The sequence below is a fragment of the Protobothrops mucrosquamatus genome, unplaced genomic scaffold, assembly GCF_001527695.2.
Source record: "Protobothrops mucrosquamatus isolate PMUCROS unplaced genomic scaffold, P.Mucros_1.0 scaffold110, whole genome shotgun sequence".
NCBI classification, from domain to species: Eukaryota; Metazoa; Chordata; class Lepidosauria; order Squamata; family Viperidae; genus Protobothrops; species Protobothrops mucrosquamatus.
Window position 1 is genome coordinate 1353355 of NW_015386482.1, and position 25105 is coordinate 1378459.

General features: G+C 36.2%; 1 protein-coding gene across 1 annotated transcript in view; it reads left to right on the forward strand.

The window, feature by feature from the left end:
- Window positions 1–21527, forward strand: part of SH3PXD2A (SH3 and PX domains 2A) — a 243262-nt gene extending 221735 nt beyond the window's left edge. Inside the window, exons 11-15 of the mRNA XM_015812791.2 lie at window positions 8048–8165; window positions 16011–16345; window positions 18320–18369; window positions 19374–19493; window positions 19632–21527. Coding sequence (XP_015668277.2) covers window positions 8048–8165; window positions 16011–16345; window positions 18320–18369; window positions 19374–19493; window positions 19632–21527 — 2519 coding nt within the window. The remainder of the gene's footprint in view (window positions 1–8047; window positions 8166–16010; window positions 16346–18319; window positions 18370–19373; window positions 19494–19631) is intronic.
- Window positions 21528–25105: the final 3578 nt, after the last annotated feature.

Below are 25105 nucleotides of genomic sequence, written 5' to 3' on the forward strand. Positions count from 1 at the left end.
TTAAGGCCTGAGAAAGATTGAATAAGAGAATGTTGAAGACACTTTTTAAAAGATATTTAGGTTGTCTCTTGGAATCAGCTTTTGCATGCTGTGTGATTAAACTCATTTGCATCAGTTGTTTCTAACAACTGTATCAGTACAAATCAAATCAGGTTACTATGTTTATCATTAAAAATAAATATATTGTATGAAATTTATATTTTTATAATTTATCAGCAATGGGCACGGGTGTCAAACTCGCCGTGTCATGTGACGTGTTGCGACGTATCACAACTTTTTTTGCATTGCCAGAGCTCAGATGGGCGCAGCCTCCGCATGATGCAACCGGCTCACGGGCCAGCAGTTTGACACCCCTGGGTTAGAGCAATACAGTAATAAACTTCTTGCATATAATGCTTTTGCTTTATACTTTTCAGTAAAGAGTATGTGTTAAAAAAAACCCTAAAGTCTTTTATAGTCATGAAATTTCTTATCCTTGGTTGTAGCACATCATTTAAAAAAGAGACACAATCGTTACTGCTTGTATTTGAAGCCTGAAGGTATTGATTTAATGCATTTGGAGAAATGTATTTGTTAAAAGGACGCATGATTAGAGGAATATCTATTATGGTCGTAAATGTTCTAAAACATTAGTATTAGGTCATCATTGAAGAACAATTCTTAGATACAGAATCTTGCCCTAAATGAGGTGATTTAAAGAAAGGAATGAGTAGAGTGAAAAGATTGCTGACTGAGAGGAAAATGTCTTTAAGAATTATTTTGTGGTTTGGAAAACAGAATTTGAGCTATTGCATTTTGCTTAGGACCCTTAATTAGATTATCTTCTAAACTGCATGCCTTCCAGTTTTTCCACACATACTCAGATCCTATAGTGATGTTCCATAACCGATACAGTGCCACAAATTAAACAAGTGGATACGTTTCCTTGCTTCAGCTCTTCTGTTACATAGGCAGTAATTAAGATGGAGAACTAGAAATGATCATTTCAATTTTATCTGTGAATTCAAAACTGCCCTGAGGTTGGTGGATAGGCTTTTGTATGGTAGCCACTTGCAGCCAGCATTATTATTTTTTCAACAGGAAGTATCAGTGCAGAGGAAATGGCTAGATTTGCTGAACAAATATAATCCAATCTGTAAGGTAGATTTATTTCTTGGTTAGTTTGTGGTGTGTGAAGAAATTTACTTGTGAACAAATTTGAGATGAGCATCAGTTTTTCTTAATGAACTGCTACTTCCACTTCACTACTTTTCAATTTTGAGCCAGTGTTTTTCTGATGGAAGGCATTTTATCTTTTAATCTTTTTCTGCCTTGCTTTTCTTTTGTTAAATAAACAAAGTAAATGTTTCAGAATTCATGTTCAATTTTGGATCCATTTTTCCAGAGGAAATGAATCTTTGGAAACCAGACTTGATGATGGGTAAACCTCAGCTGTTTAGTAGTTGTATATTTGACTTCAAGCCCAAACCTTATTTGAACTATCTGAATCGTTTAAAACAAGGTTTGTTGTGAGTCAGCTTTTTGTAGCAATACAGCTTATGTCAGCTGTGTTATGTATTTATCATAAAACTTAGTTAAAAAAAGATAAAATTGCAAAAGGAAATGCTGAACTGTTAATACTTGTAGTAGGAAGTACTACTAATAATAACCACCACAATGTATTGCTCATTGCCAATAACATCTCCAGACTCTTTATTTCAAATTCATTTTGCCCTATAGAGCAAAAAGAGAATTTCTAAAATTCTGGGATACAAAAGACCAGTTTTTGATTGATAAAAATGATTTTTTTTAAAACTGTAAATGGCATAAAATAAACTGGATTGATTTCAAAAAGCATTTAACTCCATGGTTCAATTTAAAATCTTTGAATTTTTTGTAATTAATAAGAAAATTATAATAAAAAGTATTTAGTACAGTGGAAAAAATAGAGAACTATACTGAGGCAAAGGAGAACTTGATAAATATCAATATCAGAAGAGACGTTTTTTGAAGTCACTCTTTGTTTCCATTATTTTTTAACATGATTGTTTTGAACAAAATGTCATCAAACTAATTATCCAAGCTATGTGAATGACTTGAAATAATATGTAAAATCATCTAAAGAAACATACTCCTTTTAAATAAAAAAAATTGAATGTTTAAGGGTGATATCAAAATGGAATTGCTGGAATAGTGCTAACTTCGAAGCACTGACAATGAAAAAAATATATAATTATTTAAAGATTTTAAAAAATATTTTTCATACCCAAGCAGGCAAAAACCCAAACCTACTCTGAATAGGTAAAATAATTAATTTCAAAATAGTGATAATATACTTGGTCTGTCCCTATAAGATGCTACAATAGGCTTTTATTGACAGAGATAAAATGAAAGGTCTAAATAATTATATAAAACAAGCAAAGAGAACATGTTAATAAATATTTGCAAGGAAAACAGTTTGTGACAGAATCAAAGGTAGTATTCAAAACTGAATAGCTATAACAACTAATGAAAATATAAATCTCTTCATGTTCAATATCTGAAGGAAATTGAAGGCAATGTAAATAGTAACAAAATTTGACAATGACTTCAGACTGGCTCCATCAAGAAACATAAGGTTTAGCATTTGCAGCAGAAGATTACAAGCACTAGAAAAAGTGTAATAAAAATAAGGATTATGAACAACATCAAATGGAGTTAGATGAATATTGATCAAATAATAAACAGTTATAGAAAATTAAACAGATTAGGCAAGATATGATTGCATGGCAAAATGGTAAATTGGAATTTATATAAAAAATTGGTGTGATCACAGTATTGAAAAATTGCTTTAGGACCACGTAAAAAGTTTATGTGACTCTTAAGGTCAGATTGACTGACATGTAGAGGACAACACTGGACATTTAAGTAGTTGGGAAAAAAGCATATACAGTAGATGTGGCAACACCAAATGAAATCAGAGTAGCTTGAAAAGTAATGGAGACAATTGTAAAATATTTGGATTTAATAATTGAAACACATAGATTATGGAATAATCTGGCAAAAGTTTTTCCTATAATGAAGAATTAGGAACTATAACAATAGCTGGTTGAAATTTGTCTTTGAAATTTCTTTTTAATTAATTGAGCTCTGTTTTTCCCCGCCTAGTTTTATTTCTTATTTGTTGGCAGACAGTAATGAGATGGGTGGCCAAATGAAGTGTTTAAATAGAATAATATATTCAACCTCACAATATTTTTGTTTACAAAAAACAGCTTTTCATAAATCACATACATAATATAGAAACATTTTAACTATTTTTAGACTTTGGAAGACCAAACATTTTATCATCCTTCTCTGAAAAGGATAAAAATAGATTAAAATTATCCAAATCAATTGGGTGGTGTCTTGGGTGGGGCATACCATCACCTCTCTGAGAGGCATTTGCCACAGCATGGATCAACCCATATGTATTGTCCTTGGAGGCTTTAACTAACCAGGAAATGCATGGATCTAATATACAAGTGGCTGTACTCCAAAAATTCTGTATACTTTCTTGAGACTGAACTCATCCCAAAATTTGTTTCAGTCATGTTTATAGGAATCATCTTCATAGGAATTGACTAGATGGAGTCCAGCTCGGAATAAATCAGAAAGACTTTATCCACCAGTTGGCGAGGACACTATATTTTAAGAAAGATGTAGAGAAATTGGAACAGGTCAAGAAAAGACCTCTAGGGATGTTCGGGACATTAGAAACTGTGTCTTGGGAAGAGACATTGAAAGTGCAAGATATGTTTCAACTTCAAGCTATATTGAAGAATATAGCTGCACCCTTCAAATACAGAAAGGATGTCACATAGAATCAGAATTTTTTTGCTTTCTAGTCCAAATGTTCAATACATATAAATATGAATTTAAGTTACAGGAAGGTAGATTGTTTTTTTAGGGGGGAAAAACTGTTAATAGTAGATGAACAATGGAACTGACCACAGTGACAGATGGGGGGCTCTCCTTCAGCTAATGTGCTTAAGTGGACACCATACAGCTGCCATCTGGAATGCTTTGATTTGGGATTCTTGCCCTGAGCAGAACATTGGATATAAGGTTATGAATGGCAATTCCAATATGACTGCTAAGAATTATATAAAACTAGCTGTACCCAGCCATGCGTTGCTGTGGCTCAGTCTGGTAAAAGCGTGTGTTGCTTTTACGTCCAACAGATGGCGCTGTTTTTCAAAACATGTTTTTACCTGTCACAGGTGTGACATCTATATAATATAGGTATATAAAAACACGCGCGTATTTGAATGCAATGTTGTGTCAAAATTTCAAAGCAATCGGTGAAGAACTTTCGGAGATTTAAGATTTTGAACAAACGAACATTTACATTTTTATTTATATAGATAGATAGATTATTCTTCTTGCTCCTGATATCTCCCCCCCTTTTAATATTGCAGTTTTGACCTGCACCATTAGGCACAAAACAAGAGGAATTGGGTAATTTATTAATCCTCAAAATCTTACATTCCAAGAGTAATAGTCAGACAATATGAGAATATGGAGATACACAGATTGAGTCTAGGGACCACAGTTCACTCAGCTCTTCTCAGTATGATAGTGCATTACAAAAACAACTTTTGGTAAAGTACTTCATATAGAACTGTATCCCATTTAGCTGAATATCCTAACAGTCTTTCTTCAAATCTTTTCTGTCAACACCGAGTAGTCAGATGATGTACATACTCCTATATTCTCTACACAATCAGACAATTCCTTATGTTAAAGTATTGAGGCTTAGGAAGCAGGCAAAATGTTATTTATTATACATGAGTCACATAAAACATTCTAATGTTTAACTGGTTTACTCTGAACTTTATAACAGCTGTAGTGGCTCCTCCAAAATGCTGCTGAATCCTTTGTTGGAAACTACATTTATTTTTATTTAAATGAACGCTTGACAGATAAGCTGACACCTCATTATTCATCAAAAATGCTTATGTTTTATATCACAGTTTTCAAAATCGGCTGTGCATGAAGAGTGGTTTGGAATTATTTTTTCCTTCCTTTTTCCACCAAAAGATGTATAATGAAAAACAGTTTACTCTATATAAAATATTAATGTCCTGATGCCATTAGTTCATTTGAAGGGGATGAGAGAGTGGTATTTGTATTAAGAAGTAAGTTATATGTTCATTATGTTTGTTGCATAAACTCATTTGCCGCTGGGAATCAGATTGGTATCATTCCACTATGGGTACTAGTGTCACGAGGAATGATCTAGTACAGGTCCACAGTATTTTTATAACGCATGGCTGCATAAGGAAAACCATGTAACACATGATTTCCCTTATAGTGGGATCTTCCAGATGATATTAGAATATACTTTATTTATCATCTCCAATTAGTATGGTCAATCATCATTCCAAATGTATCTAGAGATAATAGTGCCCTAAAGCCCCTCTTTGTCTTTCTTTTTTCTTGTTTTTAACTATTTTTATTATAATAGTTGCATATAGCTTTTATGTTTATTTATCTCCGATCTCAATGAGAGAGATGGACAATTTCTAAATTTGATAAATAAAATATGGGAAAGACCTATGTGTTTACTAAATGTTTTATAAACCCAGAGGTTTATGAAAGGTTTACAGTACATATTTTGAAAGGGCAGAACTGTGCTATCAATTTTGCTACGTGACTGTACTTCCTTCATTGTAATATGAAATCAAAAGCAGCCATTCTAATGAGTCACAGTTGTCAGTTTGTTAAAATGCATTGCTGCATTGATTCTATTCACATAGACTTTCTTGTTTTTTAACCAGCAACAGAAAGTAGTTGATTCACAAGCTATGCTGAAAACAGTATGTTAAAACTGTCAGTAAACAGGAAGCAAGAGTAATCCTGTCTGCATTCTGTTATCTCCTATTCTCTTATTAGCAATATGTAAAACCTCACAGCTGGTCAATAAGATTATCAAGACTCTTCAAAATATGCCAAGCACCTAAGTTCAACCAATGCTACTGACCGTAGTCCAGATTTGTTGATGTGCAAGTTACAAAAGAAGTTAAACCAGTTTCAGTTCCATGGCTAAAAATCAGAAATCCTTGTAGCAGTAATGGTGGATTAAGCATCCACAATAAACCCTTATATTATCTGAATTAGCCTGGAATCTCATGAGTCCTGGCAAACTACACTATATCTAATTATGTTCTACACACCATCCCTCAATCTTAAAACAGCTGAGACTAATCTACTCCAGATATTCATAATCTCCCCCATCCCTTCCATTTATGAAGTTTTTATGAGATTGCTTTTATCCATCTTCATTGGCTCTAATAGCAATCTGAAACTAACCCTTTCTCTTGGGATTTTTCTCCTATTTAATTTGTTGTGTTTAAATTTCTGCAGTTTCAAATAATCTAGTTGATGTCATACTATCTACTATTAAAATTCTTTATTTTCCTCTGAAACCTTATCCCTCATTTCTTTAAAAACATTTTACATAAGAAACTTGGCTTCCTTATCCACAGTGTTCAACCATATGCAGATGTATTATTTATGTGAGGATATTTTGCTTCTATAACTTCTTTTAGGACACATGCTCTAGAAATAGGCAACAGCATATCAGCATACAATTTCCACAATTTAGGCTTCTTCTGATAAAAGATTTGGGTAACTTCGTCTCCATTCTGACATAGCCTTAAATGTGTGATGTAATGATTTTTAAGGAGGCCCATGTTCAAGTCCTTACTTAGCCATAAACATGCTAGATGGCTTTGGGCTGATCAGCCAACTTTCCTTATAGTATTGTTGTCAAGAAAGAAGACATCTGAATGTGTCTCTTTGAGGTCTTAGAAAAATAATCATATTCTGTAGAGTCCCTTCCATCACTTGTGCAATATCTCCTGAAAGCTGTTCATGGAATAGGGTAGGACAACCACTTCTGCCAGACCAACTGTGTGTGTATGCCAGTCTCCAATTAATGTGAAAGAATTCTGCTTCAAATCTTATTTGTAAAGACAGCTGGGTTATCTCTAGCCTTGGCTTATTCTTCCTTTCTAAATTCTTATAAGAACTATAAAATTGGAAAAATATATAATGTAGCCATTCTCAAGTTCCTTTAGAAGAAAAAGAGGATATACAAATACTAAATAAGGATTTTGCACTTTAAATATTAAAGTGAGAACAGAAACTGTCCTGATAATCCAAAAACAATATCAGGAGGAATGTTTCTGGATTAACAGGATCATGCCTGCCTTTGGATCATGGTCTGAGAGAAATACCAGACAATGTTGATACCTATTTTAACAGGACTATACCTCAGAGGTAGACTACATGCCCTCTCGTATGGAAGGTCCAAGTTCAGGCCCACAACTTATCAATGTAAAATCCTTCCCTCTATATAACCAGTGCTGGCTTAAAAGGACCAGTGTTCCTATGAACATGGTTAACTAAATTGGGGGTTGTGTTTTCCTGATGGTGCAAGTGTTTATGGTAATCCAGGAGGTTAACAATGAATTAGCAATTTTTATTTTAAAAAAGGCTAAAAGGATACACTTGCTCTTCTTTCATGAGTAGAGACGACCTGGAAAGCAGAATATGATCTAATCAACAAAAGCAAATCCTGGCTGCTTTGTGCTGAAACGTGATATTGTCTGTAGGAATGTTCCTCTGGGTTGAAGCGTTTTGGTCATGCTCCAGCTTCACTGTACAGATTCCAGTAATGCAGGGTTAATATAATCATGTGTATGCTAAATGGAGCCAGCTGGAGAAGATTCCGCCAGTGCTGCTTTGCTTCTTTGGCAGCTTGTTTGATTTTTTGTCAATACCATATGTATAATGCAAGGGACCCCCTTCTCTAGACACCCTGTCTCATTTATTGGCATGAAAGGAGCTGGGCGGTGGTGATGGTGCTGACACAGGCATGCTTACAGTATGATAATTAATAGGTATATGATCTCACAAGCAAGACTCCACCTCTGCAATGCTCAAGGATTTTAATTGCCTGCAAAATAATTTGAAATCACAATGAGAGAAGAGAAAACAGCTGTTTGATCTTAACTGATGTTGTCTTCTCTCTCTTTGCTAGAAGAGAAATATGTCACAATTCAGTCATATACCAGCCAGGGGAAGGATGAAATTAGTTTCGACAAGGGAGTCACTGTGGAAGTCATTCAAAAGAACCTGGAAGGATGGTGGTACATAAGGTAATGTCATTTTGGCATGTGCAAGCCTTTTGGTTCCAACAAAATCCTATATATTTCTATCAAAGGTAGGACCCAAAAATGTTTCAAATATATAGAAATGTGAATAATGTTATAAAAGCCAGTTAAACTATTTTAATAATATTTGTAAAATAAGATTTGCAGTTTGTAGATTTCTTCAGCTAGGGAGAGAATAGAAGACATGTTTTACAAATCAGAGAGAAAAATTAAAACCAAATATAGCTGTTCTTGCATTTAAGAAGGATGGGTGGTTAAGTGGATTTTCCAATCAAATTTTCTGTGGATTTTCCTAGTTTTTCCAACTAAAGCAGTGAACCAACTTCCATAGGATTGTAAAATGATATTTTAAACTATGGGAAGCTTTTAGCACTCTGTGTTTGTGTGTATACATGTATGTAATTTGCATTCAGCTGTAACAGAAGGTTTTTAAAGAGCAGCATGTTCTACTAGCATATGTGTTGAATTTTTGCAGAGAAGAGGTAATCTTGGCTGTAATTCAGACACTTTCCTTCTGGTAGCTTTAAATAATTAGTTCCATGCAGAAACCAAGGGTTTGTTTTTAATGACATAGTTCTAAATACATTAAATGCCACGTAGGCATTTGCTGTGCTCAGCACAATGCACTCCTGTTTCTGGTTGATGCAATAAATATCAAAAGCACAACAAAATATAAAAGTATTCAGTGTTAACTGTAACAGCCAGGTTTACAAACTGATCCTAATACTTTTGCTTCCTTACTTTCTTTGAAATATCCCACAGAATTTAGCTGGGTCTTTTCCCAAAGAGTGATAAAGATTGCAGCCTTGCAGTTCAACTATTAAGTAAAATCATTGTAATTCAAATTAAAAAAAAGAATATACTTTTCAAGAAGCCTGAAAACCTGGCTCCTTGAATGGCAAAGGGTTGTCTTGAAAAATGCAAATTTATGCACCTAGTCACATTACAGAACCGTCTTCTGGATGACCCATTTCACCCCAGGATTCTGTGAATTATATTCTGTTCATTTTAGTTTGCATATAAAATAGATACTTTTCATAGTTTGTTATTTGCTTTTGAAGTTTGACCATCTTACAACACCTATGGTTTGAATAATGAAAACATACTAAGATCTATATGTTATATAAACATAGTGATTGTAGTAACGTCTTCATTACTAACTTTTCCATCAACAATAAAGGAAAGCTGATAGAGTGGGAGTGGACTCTTAACACTGTAAGCAGAGAATGGTTGGCCTTGTGTCAGCTCTGCATTCTTCTCTCTTTAAATCATTCTCTGGACTTTAATCCAAAGCCAAGGGTGCAGGAGCAGAGTGCACAGCATTTGCAGGAGGAAAAACAAGGTCATCAACTCTCCCTGATTTTACTTTTGAATTCCCTTTTTGTTTTTAAAGATTGATTTTGTACTAGCACATTTTATTTTATCTTAAACCTAACAGAGCTTTAAAGTATTCAGCATTTTCATTTAAGATGACTACACTATAGGAAATTCTAGATTATAATTAGATTTTTTTATCCTCTCTGATCGCTCATATTGCAGTCTGAAAATAAGCTTTGTTTGTCTTTTTCTTAAACCAACCTTGAAAATACACAGAGGATGTCATTGGGTATCCTGCTCTCTTAGCTACTAATATACATGTAATGCTCAAAAATCCCACATATCATCTTCATACAAAATTAATTAAATTTCTAACTAGCCCTATCCATGTTTTCTAGTACAGAAATTTGACAACTTTTAAAGTAATCAAGTATCGAGGTACCACTGTATATGTATTTGTATGGATATATCTGGTGGTTGGGGGGGGAGGGAAGAGCTTGCTATTACAGGAAACTGTAAAAAAGGAGGATATTGTTCTTACAAAGAAGATGAAAAAGAAAACAATGTTTTTGCTGCTATTCTTCTATTTTATTAAAAACTCCCATGATGAGATGGTATCATGTTGTCAATTTTACATTCAGAATTTTTTCCAACAGAGATTGTTATGTTTATATAGTCACTAAATTGAGAGAGGAATGTGGAGAAGGTCTAAATAAGCTATTCCCCAAATAACACCATGCAACAGCTTGTTGCCTCTGGTATGATTTAAAGACCACTTCAGCTACCTTAATAGTACAACAAAAAATATTTTGTTGTTCACACATAATTTCTGAGATTTAACTTGGCCTGTTATTGGTCTTTAAGATAGTTCAAGGGTGTCAAAACCTGAAGGGTTTGTTTGAAACTGAATGGCAAAACCGCTCATATTATTCAGCACTAGAAGATGTATACTTTGTGTCTTGGATTGTAACAACGCTGATAGGAAAAGCCTATCTAGAATGACTTAAAGTAGAAGTTAGATCTCCATAGGATCTGTTTAATCCCACCTCTTCCCTTTGCATAATAAGTTAGCCAATTAAAGAGACTTACCTTGAGGGTAATGGATATGACCAGCAGCTCAGACTTCATTGGTACCCAAATATTATAAACCTCATGAACAGCTGTGAGGAATGTGCTTTGCTTTACATTTTCTTTCAACTCGGTAATGAAAACTGATTCTTTAAATTATTCTGAGATACAAAATTCCTATTCAGATCTTCCTCTAGTGTCATAATTGAATTAATGAGAAGGAAATTTTTTGTAGACTAATCAAGGATAGGAATTTTTCAATTTAGATTAGTACTAAAAGTAGTACTAAAACAACAAATGCTAGATATGCCCAAATGTAAATACAAAGGATATAAATATTTCATTATATTCATTATATATTTCTTACATCAGGTAGAGTCAGAAATACTGAAATTCTTGCATTCTTAGTTCTCTTCTGTTGTGGCTCTATATTCCATCCAATCCTCTGCTATGCTTTCCTTCATCCACTAAACAGATAATTACAGAGATTCATAAAAGATCACATGAAATGTTGCTAGGAATTAAAAAGGACACAGAAGAGGACATGCATTATGTTATCACAAGTAGCTTTGAAAACTGATGATCAGTAGGATAATTTCTGCTAATTAGGTCATTGCTATAAACAGTACTTGTTAGAAAGTTTTTTATAATGGTGAATTAGAAGCCGCAGGAGCAAAAAAAAAAAAAAAAAGTACGTTCCACCTTAAACTCTTAACATTCTCCTCCTTAAATATATATACAAAATGATGATTCTGGTCTGATTTTCACTTTTCTTCCCCCTTCCACTCCCTTTCTGGTTTCTTTCCCTCTGGAATAATTCCAGTGTTCTGGAGCTGGAAAGCAGATGTTTTAAAAGGGAAGAAAATGCTCAAACAGAGGCAATTTTGCCCATTCGCCTTTTTCCTTTAGAATCATGGTTGGAATATTGAGTTTTACCTTCAAAGAGCATTAAAAACATTAGTGGATTTTTGAATAGAGAATCCAAAAGCCCCCTTTTTCTGCCATGCCTTCTTGCAGTCTTCTGATTGTATTTCATTTTCAGAACAAGAAAAGGATCCTCTTTTCTCTCATTTTTGCATTTCTATACTTGTTCAGAAAATTGGCTAATAGTTGTTGCATTAACATGTACTTTAGGCTTTCCATAAAAACTAGCTATGAAAACTAATGGCTAATTTGTCCAGTAAGATTACATGTTTAATAAAGGGGCTGGATTGTGTTCAGTGCCATTTATTGTTAAGCTATCAAGAAGGCTGATTTGGGGGATTAACTGCATGATACTGCTGTCCATGATTGCTCTACTGTCCATCATGTAGACTTGGTTTATCATGTAGGTTTTTAAATTGTGCAGAGACGGAAGATATGAAACTTTCAAGTTTCGGGTTTCTAGATTGGATCTTCCTGTTTGGTTTTGACACGGCTAGAGTGCTTTGATCCTAACAAGAATTCTGTTGCCTAAGGGGCCAATAGAAGAGCACTTACACAGCCATTTCCTGAGGTGACATGGAAGGAGCAAGTAGGCTGCTTTTTAGTGCATAGTTGGGCTTCTGGGGAATATTGCGACTGCATAAGTTCTTTGTCAAATGTGCTAGTTCTGGGTATGATGGCCTAGGCCAGGGGTCTGCAATCTTGACCACTTTAAGACTTGTGGACTTCAGCTCCCAGAATTCCTTAGCCAGCTATGTTGGCTGAGGAATTCTGGGAGCTGAAGTCCACAAGTCTTAAAGTTGTCAAGGTTGCAGACCCCTGGCCTAGGGTTATTCCTAAATCCTATTCTGACTTGCTTAACTTTTTGCAGATCTCAGTTTCTAATCTTTCAGCTGAAATGAGAAGATTCTTGAAAACTTCAAAAGAAAAACACAGCTGCTTCACTGAATCTGTGTGACTGATTCATTTGTCCGGTATATATACACTGACAACATAAGATTTGTTTAAAATGAAACTAATTCTGTTAATAGTCATTGCATGAAAGAGAGCAGTTTTGTTTTCTTTTGGAATTCAGGAAGTAAGAGGAGACTTTCCATTAGCCTGGCACATTGTTTTCATTGTTTTCTTTCACAGATTTGAGCAAGAAAATATAAGGTGTTTTTAGATAAAATCACAAAATAGTTCCTGCTGTCTCCCATGAACAACTCTGCATTTCCTCAAATTAGTTGTCTCTCAGCCTTAGTCCTATAACAGTGATGGCGAACCTTTTAGAGACCGAGTGCCCAAACCACAACCCCAAACCCACTCGTTTTATTTTCTTCGCTCCAGGGTCATCAGGGTTGGGGACCCTGCGAGGTGCAAGTTGATTGGCAGGCCACTTATTTATCACAAAGTGCCAGGGCTGCATCAGCATTGTGGTGCCCTCGGGGAGGGCATGGGGGCGTGGCCCACTGTATGGGCATGGCTGGGGTGGGCATGGCCACCTCAATGTTGCTCATTGGGGGGGATGCCTGTGAGGGCCGGGCAGGGTTGGGGGAGATCCAGGGGGTCTCTGGCGGATGGGGCGATGGGCAGGAAGCCCAGCATAGATGGGGGGAGGACCGCAATCCTAGCTGGGACTGGGGGGGCCATGGTGCTGATGGGGATCCGGCTTTCTCTGCTTGGGGTGGCCTTTGGCTTGCTGGGTGTGGGCGTGCTCTACCACCTCTACTCAAGCTTGCTAGCTGGCCACTTCGCCTCCTTTGTGCTGGGTGTGGCCGCCGCTCCGGGTGGTGGTGGCGGCCTAATGGACATGCGCAAGCTGCTGGCAGCGGCAGTGCGCATGCCCACAGAGAGGGCTCTGAGTGCCGCCTCTGGCACACGTGCCATAGGTTCACCACCACTGTCCTATAAGCTTCACACCAGGGCCTGTGATTTTTACAGGGAATTCTCTCTTTGTTACCCTTGGGGTTGTGAAGAGGCTGCTATTGAGTTGTTTATTCTTATCTGTAGAGTCCTTGGTGCTCTCTGAGCTTGGTTGTTTTCTTGTAGACATTTCATTCTTAGACTAGGTAACATCTTCAGTGCTAGAAGGGAGTGAAAATTGCTTTCTATTTATGTACAGTAGCTTGCCCTGTCAGTATTGGTGGGAATGTTGTCTTCTTCTTGGTAGTTCCTTGGTTAGACCTTTGTTTACTTCTTGATTGTTTGAATTGGTAGTTCAATGATTAGAGTTTTGTTTATTGTTTGTTTGGTGTTAATCCTGATATTAATCCCTGCTTATATGGAGTGTTGATTGCTGGCAAGGGGGTATTCTGATTTTTTTCTTTTCTTTTACCTTTTTATGGTTTCTTTTGAATGGTGTATAAATGTTCTTTATCTTTATGTGTTACTGATGGCTGAGTGCCAAGCTTCTAGGAATTCCCTAGCATCTTTAACTTGGTCTACCATGCTCAATTAACTATGGTTAAATTTGCCCATGTGCTGTGAAATTAAGGAGCTTTTTTTTAATCATGTCTTCTGAAGCTAGTTGGTGTTCATGATTCTTCAAGACTCTTATCTTCCAGAGTGTGAATAATGTTGCTCAGTTGGCCAGGAGGCACTGACAAACTGAACATGCTTTTTAATAATTGACTACCGTAATTTCTTCCATATTTCTGAAATAGTTTCTTTTTTATTTATTTATTTATTGTCCTTTTTTTCAAATTTCTGTGTTTGATAAACTTGAAACTGTGAGATTAGCTTCTGAACTAAATATTTCTGGGGCTGAATTGTCTAGTTAGCTTTGATTCAAATTAAGTCCTTCTGTTAATATAAAATTTAAAAATATGCTAGAAATAAAAACTAATGTATGTTTTTTCCTCCCAGTATTTCAAAGTGGGATTCTTGAAGAACATTTACTTAAGAATTAATTTAATTGAAATTACTAATATTTTATTTTGAGTAAGTAGTCATTCTCAAGATCTTCTTCTCTACTCTGGTAGTCTTTTATTATGTCGTTCTCGACTTACAATAATTCATTTCGTGTCGGTTCAAAGTTACAATAGCACTGAAAAATGTGGTTTACGACCATTTTTCATAGTTACGACCTTTGCAGCATCCCCATGATTATGTGATCAAAATTCAGATGCTTGGCAACTGGTTCATATTTATGACCTTTCCTGTGTCCCAGAGTCATATGATCCCCTTCTGTGAATTTCTGACAAGCAAAGTCAATGGGGAAGCCAGATTCACTTAACAATGAAGTTACTAACTTATAAACCGCAGTGATTCATTAACAACTGTGGCAAAAAAAGTCATAAAATGGGGCAAAACTCACTTAACAAATGTCTCACTTAACAACAGAAATTTTGGGCTCAGTTGTGATCGTAAGTCGAGGACTACCTGTACTTCTGATAGATAGTTCCTAACACTATCAGTTCAAGGGTATTTGCACCTCTTCTGACTTTCTTCCTTAATTATTATTTGTGGTTAAAAAAAAATAGCCATTTCTTTGAAAAGCATGGAATGATTGCAAATAAAAGATAATGTTACAAATAAAGCAATTCAAATGCATTTGAAATTTGGTATAGTTGTTACAGTGATGGCGATAGTGAAATACTGGACTAGACTTAAAAAGATCCAGACTTTTAGCCATGGAATCTCACTCAATGACTTTGGCCCAATCCCTCTTTCTGAGCCCACTCGGCTTCATGGGATGGCCGTGGTAAAGATAAGATGAAGGATGACCTCTTAGCAGCCCCCTTAAAGTTTTGGAGGAGAAGCATGATAGAGATGTGACAAAGAAATATCGTTTATAGAAATGTTCCTAATCATCAAACTAGAACAATATAAGAAAACAATTAGAGGAAACCAGGTTAGATTATTTAATAGTTTTATTATTTTTAAACATTTCAGTCATCTTTCTAAAATACAGATAGTCTTTGACTTATAACCATAATTGAGCCCCAAATTTCTGTTGCTAATTAAGACATTTCTTAAGTAAGTTTTACCTCCTTTTATGACCTTTCTTGCCACAGTTGTTAAGTTCGTAGCACAGTTGTAATCACTGCAGTTGTTAAGTTCATAACACAGTTAAGTAAATCTGGCTTACCGATTGACTTTGTGTATCAGAAGGTATCAAAAAGTGATCACGTGACCCCGGGACACTGCAACTGCAGTGGTGGGACTCAAATATGTGAACAACCGGTTCTCTGTGTGCCGCTTCTGGAAGTCCATTCTGGGCCTGGGCAACAAAAAATTAGCTACTGGTTCTGCCGAAGTGGTGCGAATTGGCTGAATCCCACCACTGTGCAACTGTCATAAATATGAGTCAGTTGCCAAGTTTCTGAATTTTGCTCACAAGACCATGGGGATGCTGCAATGGTTATAAATGTGAAAAACAGTTGTAAGTCACTTTTTTCAGTGCTGTTGTAACTTCAAACAGTCACTAAACAAACTGTTGTAAGTTGAAGGCTATCTGTAATGCTAACTCAGTTTCTGCACCACATTTTGTAATTATGGTATAATCAGCTAAACTGCAATCACTATTTGTATTTTCAGATATTTAGACAAAGAAGGCTGGGCCCCAGCATCATATCTGAAGAAAGCAAAAGATGAGCTTCCCTCTCGGAAAAAGAACCTTACAGGACCAGTGGAAATTATAGGAAACATCATGGAGATCAGCAACTTGCTGAACAAGAAATCTTCCAGTGACAAGGAAACTCAGTCAGAAATTGAAACGATGGAATCACATGTCACCAAGAAAGAAATAAGCTTGCCCATCTTGTGCAATGACTCCAATGGCAATTTCATGATGACCCAAGACAAGCAGATTTCAAAGCAGGTGCAGGGGTCTCCTGCCATAGCACGGATTGCCCCACAAAGAGCTCAAATAAGTAAGACCATGATGATCTTCTAACTTTCCCTCTCTCAAAGCTTATCACTTAGAAACACAGATAAAATGGGACTGTAAATTGATAAAATGGTGGCTTGGAAGAGTTAGAAGGCTTATGATTTAAACATTTTGCTGCCTCTTGAACACATCTGTCCATTCTGATATTTCTCAGTTGTTAATTTTTCCAAATTTAATTTTATTTCATTTCTTTATGAGTTTAAAATCTTATAAACTGTTATACAAAAACAGTTAGTTTGGTCAATACTGCTCCTTTGCATGCAATTATTTTTTAGCATGTGTAAGATTACATATACCTTATATGGGGATCTGCATCCCAAGTTTATATGAAGCTGAGATATGCATATTGTTCTGCATATGAATGTGCAATTACTCAGAAGTAAGCCCCATTTAATTCTGTGGAAAATTAATGTAAGATTGTAGCTTTAATCTTACAACTCTTCGATAATGTTCTCTTCTATCATTCCTTGGGACATGCTGTAGCTATAATCCAAATTCCAAAATTCTTAACATTGAGATAGACAGCAATACGTTATACACTGTGACTGGCAATAGTGTGTGATATGGGGTATTGATTACCTTCCTAAACTGTTTTTCCTATGCTGCTGTGTGGATTAAACTGCCATTAGTTGTTCATTGTTGCCCATTCTGTGCTTGTTTTGTCCCTAGAAGGACTGTGTACACTTGAATTTGAGTAGTTTTAAGATTGTTGGTTACTCATGTATAGCGTGCTCCCTCTCTCTCTTTCTTCTACACACATACCCTTACTCATGTACATACAAACACATACACAACACAGAAATATTAGTTATTTTAGAGTAAAGTGATATATTGCTAAGAAACTTCCTAAACTGTGGACTGTAGGTTGCCATTCTACTGTCTATCTCAGCATTGATCCTATGTCTAATACCTCCAAGATCTATGATAGACTGCAGGGTTTGGGTATATAAAAGTAATTACTGTTTCTTGAAAAGGCCCATGATGCCCCCTTCTGATCAGCCCGTATACTGCTTCTTAATATTAATTTTTCTAGCCTGTTTCCATACAAGGTATATAAGCACAAAGCACATAGATTTGTCATATAATCAATTCAGTGAATCTAATCCTTGAATAAATGAACACAATGGACATAATAGGTAGCACCATTCCATATAAAACGTACCTAGAAAAGTTATCTATAAATCTATAGTCTGCCAGGACCACTGATTTTTGCACATCTTTCCACAGTGTGAAATAATCTGCACATTTGTGTACACACACACACACACACACACACTAAGGTCAGCAATAATTCATATGATGTTATCTCCACTTAACCCTCTTAACTCTAAAACAACTATTGTATTGGAAACAACTTGAAACAGAGCTGAAATCCATATTAGTAATCTTGAAATTATTTGTATGTTGAAAGGACTGTCTGGTAGTGTATCTGGTAGTGATTCCCTTCTTGCTAGAGAACCTGACCATGGTTATTCTTCTCTGATAATAAGCCTCTTAAATTAAAGTAATATGTTACATATAGATTTATTTTTTGAAATTTCCCTTGGTATAAAATATAAGAGTTAGTTTGATAACTTAAAATAGTGAAATCATAATTGCTTTACAAGTTTGAAATAATAATACTGGCATATTGATTCAAGCTTAAATATAAGGATTGCCTGTTACTACTTGAACATGTAAGAATATTAGAAATATTGAAAAAGCCCATTTTCCAGCTCTAGAAGACCAAGTAAAACAGTACAAGTAATATATTATTATGGTCTGTTCTGGAATGTCCTCTAGAGCAGATTCTTTTCATCTGCTCAAGTTTTTTTAAATACTGTGGCTATTAGAATATTTTTGATTGAAAAAAAAACCTCTGGACTTAAGAGTTAATAAACATTTTAATAAATCACTTTTTACCCTTTTACTCACAATTTTACTGACAATAATTTGGAAATATTCCTTCTTTGTGAAGGTTCTCCAAATCTGCGTATGAAACCTCCTCCAAGAAGAGAATCTAGTTTGGTGAGTAGTGATTTTGTTTTTATATTTAAGTCACTAAATATTTAGTATTACACAAACACATTGCCTAATATTTACAGCTTAAGTACAGGAAACCAGCCCTTGGTTTCCCACTGAGCAATTAGGAAAACAAGTGGGTAGGTTAGGTTTTTTTTATCATGAGGTAAAATATTATGACCTGGGTAACTAAATTCATCCATGATGGTGGTTAAATAGATCCCTATAAAGTAACATATTGCTAATGTCTTTTTATGAGGTGTACGAGAACATAAGCTTATTAGAGTGTTAGTCAACCTTGTTTTTAATCTTTCAGCCAGAAATGCTGAAGTGAAGCTCCAGTTTCATAACCATAAATTTTGTGGTATGCAGATTTTACTGTGTGTTCTTTATTCAAAAGTATGGTAGTTTAGTATATATCAGAGTTAAGAGAATTTAAGATAGCCTTTCCCAATACAGTGCTCTTCAGTGTTTTGTATACAACTACCAACATTTCTAATTCTGATCAGTAGGACTTTTAGATGGGTCTAGGACAACTCGCCCTGGCCCACTCGCCGCGAGACAACTTGCCATGAGACAATTCAACACAGGATGAACTCAAGAGAGGGACAAGTTAATTGCAGGGTGCTTTGTCTTGCTTTAGGTTTGAACCTTCTCAGGTTAGAAGTCCTAAGGCTGGGGTGAGCTGCAGTTCTACTTGTCTCTCTCTTGAGTTATCCCTCATTGAATTGTCCTGTGGCGAGTTGTCCCACAGCGAGTTGACCGCAGAGAGACAGCCAGGGTGAGTCAGCCAGGGTGAGTTGACCATGGTGAGTTGTTGAATTCTGGCTTTGATTTGATGTGCCACTACTGATGTCACTTTGATTTTCTTGCTTAGGGAGTTTCAGCAGCCACCATTTATATTCATTTGTCTCTTGCAAGTAAATTTGTAATAATTTTATTTTAAATGCCCTCTTCCCTTGTTCCCTGACATTTTTAATTAATCTCTATGTCACTGTTTATTGCCACAGGGCTTTCAACTACCTAAACCTCCTGAGCCACCTTCAGTGGAAGTTGAATATTATACTATTGCAGAGTTCCAGTCTTGTATTGCTGATGGAATAAGCTTTCATGGGGGACAAAAAGCAGAGGTAAGACTAAAATGGAAAATGAGTCAGTGATGGATAGTTGTCATATAGTGAGCAAAAATCAAAGAGAAGCTTGGATAAAAAAATAAATGTATTAGTGTTTTGTATCCATAATTAATTTATGATTTAATCCTTCTCTAGGTTATTGACAAGAATTCTGGGGGCTGGTGGTATGTCCAGATTGGAGAAAAAGAAGGCTGGGCTCCAGCATCATATATTGATAAAAGGAAGAAACCCAATTTAAATAGGCGAACAAGCACTCTGACCAGGCCCAAAGTTCCTCCCCCTGCTCCTCCTAATAAAGTAAAGGATTCTGAAGAAGTAACAGCTAGTAGTACCACAGCTTCAGGAGATGGCCAAGATTCCCCACACAAGCAGATGTATGAGGAACCAGAGTATGATGTGCCTGCCTTTGGTCATGACTCAGAATCTGAGCTGAGCCAAGGAGAAGATGGTAACTCAGACAGAAGCTTATTCCACCTTCCAAAACCTTCCCCTGGATCATCCCTCCCAAAAGCAAAATTTCGAGTTGGAGAATCTTCTGATGATGTGACTCATGAAGAGGAAACAATCTATGAAAATGAAGGTTTTAGACCTTACATAGAAGATGCACTGTCAAACAAGGAATCTAGTGGAGATTCTGATTCTCGAAGTTCCTCACTGTCTTTGATTCAAAGAAATTCTCCATGTTCAATTTCTCCTAAATCCTCCCTTCTGAAGCCCAAAAGTATTCAAACAAACTTTGGGAAGTCTCATTATAGTCATAATGAGGAGACAAAGCCAAGATCAGCCTCAGATGCTGGCCTAAGTAGCATACCCAAATCAAGCACAAAAAGGGATACTGGAGAGTTCATGTCTAGCAGAGGAAAACCAATGGTGAGGCCAAAACCATTTCTGAACAAAGCAGATTCTCAAAGTCAAGAAATGATGAATATCAGTACTTTACGTCATCATCTGAGACCAACTGGGCAACTCAGAGGTGGACTTAAAGGTTCAAGAAGTGAGGAATCTGAAAGTCCACCTCAGACAACTTCTGGAAACTCTGAAGAGTCTTTCAGAAGAAATTCTGCAGAATTCATTACATCTTCTTCCCATACCTTATTTTATGCCAGCCAGCTAGCCAAAACAGAGAATGAAAGTAACCCATCAAAATGTCTGTATATAACCACTGATTCTTATCAAAAAGTTCAAGATTCTGAAATCAGTTTTCCTGCTGGAATAGAAGTGGAAGTATTGGAAAAGCAATCAAGTGGATGGTGGTATTTGAAATATGGAGAAATAGAAGGGTGGGCTCCTTCTCATTATCTGATGTCTTTTGATAACCAACAACAAGAAAACACTTCCACTGGAGAAGATACCACATCCAATATATCACAGGCAAGAAACAGAAGAAATGAAAGCAAATCCAATAGCTTGGAGAAAATAGAGAAGAAGGTCCAGGCACTGAATACTATCAACCAGAACAAAAGAACAACACCCCCTATTCCTAATAAGCCACCTGGTGGCTTCTCCAAAACATCTGGACCTGTCAAACTGCGAAATGGAGTTAGACAGCTAGCAGTGAGACCACAGTCAGTGTTTGTTTCTCCACCCCCCAAGGATAATAATCTGCCTTGTTCCCTGCGTAGGAATGAGTCTCTTTCTGCCACAGATCATTTGAGGACTGTACGTCGTAATTCATCTTTCAGTGCTGCCCAATCCCAAATGAATGAGTCTAAAGTAAAACATGCTGGTCGATTGGTCTCTGAAGAGTCAGATAATGCCTCCTACATACCAACTGACCGCAATGGAATTCCAGTGTCCACTGTCAGGCCCAAGCCCATTGAAAAATCTCAGTTCATTCATAATAATCTTAAGGATATTTATATCTCCATTGCAGATTATGAGGGAGATGAAGAAACTGCTGGATTTCAAGAAGGTGTCTGCATGGAGGTATTGGAAAAGAACCCAAATGGCTGGTGGTACTGCCAGATCATGGAAAGTGGGAAACCATTTAAAGGCTGGGTGCCCTCAAATTATTTGGAAAAAAAGAAATAGTATTGCAATGTATTTAAATTCACTAATTTATACTTCCCTTTGGTGTACATTTGGAAGGTGGGAAAAGATACAAAGATGTATTTCCTTTACACTATTGTGCATTCACAAGACAGTTCAGTTTTGCTTGTTGCCCAGAAAGTCTGCCATCTTTTAGGATGTTTTGAAGGAATGGTCTCATTCTGCAAGTACCAAGAAAATACATCTGGAATTAATGCCCTTTTATTTTATTCCCCCCCACACACACACAAAGATGTACATCAGGATACATTACCCTATTTCCTGATTTTAATACTCAGAAACCAAATGTGTGCCTTTCCATTCTAGTTTGGAATTATGGGTTTACTTGATTGGGAGTTTGATGCCAAACCCAAATGTGTTTTATAAAAACTCTGCTTGTTCACTTCTTCCATGTGATGTGGCCATAAATAGTATTTGGTTGATCCCTCCCTTCACTCAAGATGTGTGGGGAACAGAGCAAGTGGAGAAAATTTTCAAGGAACCATCACTCGGCTATTGCATTCGGATCTCTAGACTGAAGATCTGAGAAGGATTTTTTTTCATTTCTGGTATTGGATTTGAATCACATATCATTCTGTTTCTCCAGTACTATCCACCCTGTTTTTTTCTTCTTGTATTCCTTACTTATCACCTGGATCAGGAATGAGGAGGAGTATTTTTTAAAAAGTTATAAGTGGACTTTGAAGTGTAATCCAATTTTATGTGGTTTCCTAATGTTTGTAAACATGCTAAAACTATGAGTTGCACACAATCTCTTCTGCACACTACTTTCAACTTTAATATTTTCCTTTTGTGGCCTTCTGAATAATATGTACTGCAGTTATTTTGAGAGTACTTGCCAGACAACTCAGTTATTCAGAGTTCCAGATATCAACTAAGAACTAACCAAGTTTTATCCAAATCTAAAGAAGATGAGAAGAAGAAGGCACGTAGTGCGACCTGCTTCTCTTTTTGTTGGGTTATGGCCTATTACGACTTGGCTTGGCTAGATTTCTAAGGGAGGGGAACACCTTTCTCAAACATCTGCTTCTTCTCCTCTTCTCAGGCTCTACCTTTTGGCTGTGGCAGAGTTGCACTGGGTTGCACCTGCCCTATTTCACCAGGGCATTGGTGTTGCTATGCTGATCTTTATCCCAAGCCCTGCAGGACTCCCTACTCTTGTAGTCCTGGAGAAAGGAGTGAAGGAAGGTGCGTAGAGAAACCATGCAGATGCTGCTTCTCCTCTCACCGTGCTCACTGTCAGAACCAATTGTGTGCGTTCTATGTGTTCTGTGTGTGACTCCTCACAGGACAGTTCAAACAAATAGAGCTTTCCTCAACAGATCATGGCAATTAGCATTACCATCACAAATAGAAAAATAAAAATGGTGGAGCTGAGCTGAGCTGACTATGCGTGCCGCTTTGAAAAAAACAAACAAAATTTGCTTCCACACAATTGGCCATTGTCTTGCTTCCTTTGTTATGAATGGAAGGGTTTGGCATGTTTACATTTGTATCACCAATGTGTATGAACAGACAAGAATATGAAAATCACTGCATGCAAGGAGGCAGTTGCCCAATCCAGCACGCTGTATGTTTGTGGAAAGTTATTTATTTTCTTGAATACTTTACTAAGAAGAACGTGGGATATCCAGAATTAGTTTGATGTTGCAATAAAAGGAAGAGTGTCAAAATAGGTGCTATGTCTGCACATCTGAATGTTGATGGTTCATCAAGTTTCTCTTCGTTTCATGTCCAATCAATGCTGATTCTTACCTGGCAGAGAAGCATTTATGTTTTCAAAGTCAGAATGGGAATGAGCAGAAGCCATGGATGTTACCAACTGCATACTTGGTTTTAGTTTATATATGAAGAGGAAGGGAGAGATTTTTATTAGTAAATACCAGTCTTCTGAAAAAGTTTTTTTAAAGAACAACTACAAATTATTTTGTTCTTCTCACTTCTTCTCAGTTTTCTACTGAGCGATATTGTCAAAGGGTGATTGAACAGAGCACCATTAGACTGGGAATGTTACAAAGTAGGAATTCTGTACTCACATATCCTCTTTTGCCTTTTTATTTATGATTTCAGATGCTTTTTTTTTTAAAAAATGAGATTTTTGTGGAAAAGCATAAAGATTAAAACCACTCGGGTTTGTGCAAAGGCTTTGGGGACAAAGTGTGTTTATATTTTGATGCATCTTCATTTACTAGCCTTGCAGTGAACTTTGTAATTGGTAAACAACAGCCACAACACCAGAAGGCCTTTATTTAAACAATATGGAAATCAGACAACAGGTTTATCGTCACTTTGAAGCCCAATATGGAAAATGAAGAAAAAGAGTTGGGGATTTTAGGGAGAAAATGTTAAGTAATCTGGTTATCTCCAGCAACAGACTTACATTCTACCAGTGGAAGATGAAAGAATCAAGATTTTTAATGAGGTCCAACTCATATTTTTTCTGAACAAATAAAAATTAAGTATATTTTGAGATGTTTTAGCTTTCTGAAAATTACATAATTATCACTTGATTCTTGCCTCTTGTATATTTTTCATTGTGTGTTACATATATGACATTACAAAAATAACTTGAGGGATTGATTTCCATGCTTCGTGTGATTAATGCCTTTCAGGCTGATCTATTACAGTGCATCAGCACTGCTGTTGTCCATGTTTCTACAGTGAAATAGCATGGAAGAAGGGGCCTGGCGATGAAGAGGAAACCCCACAGGCCTCTGTAACATCAATAATAAATTCATTTGGGGAAGACAGGTTTCTACACCACAGTGCATTTGAAAATGGTGTGGTTTTGCCCAAAGCTCGTTTCCATGAGGCTTTACATCTCAAATGTTTCCTCATATTTATGTTTTGTTAAAAATTGAGCAGCAATTTAAGAGACTGCCAAAGCTGTTTGAGTTTAAATAGTATTATTTTCTTCTGCTGGACAGTATTAAGTAGAGCAAAATCATCAAGTAATCTGCTAGATTGCAGTATTAATGTTAGTGATTTAGCAACACATATTAATAAGATTTAAAAAAAAACCAATAATGATGACGAAGTGGTTCATTATTTTTGAATTAATGCACTTTAACCATTTTAAACCAAAATGCAGGAAAATCAAGTGCATTGTTTAAAGATGCAGTATAAATTGTCATTATAAGAACATCTATTTATTAAAATAATTTATGATTATTTAAAATTTGTACTATACAGTTTTGTTCCAAAGATGCCATCATCTCTTGGGAAAGCTAAAAGTGCAGCTCCCAAAAATCCTGCACAGAGCCATCAAGACTCTTCAAATACAGTAGATTCAGGTAGACAGAGTCAATTTTTTGCCTGAGAAGGGCTCAGTATTTCTTGCTGTACAGAAGCAAACTGGTTTGTAATATTCTTAAACATCTAAGCACTGAGGAGTTACGTGTACAGAATTGAACCAAAATGGATCGAGAGATTCTGAAATTATCTTTTACAGATTCCCTAAAAGGGTTAACCATTTCCAGCCACATTTGGGATGAGTGGTATATCTCTTTCTCTATAGTGTTACCAAGCCTTTAGCCAGTCCTGTTGCTGCATCTGCAGTT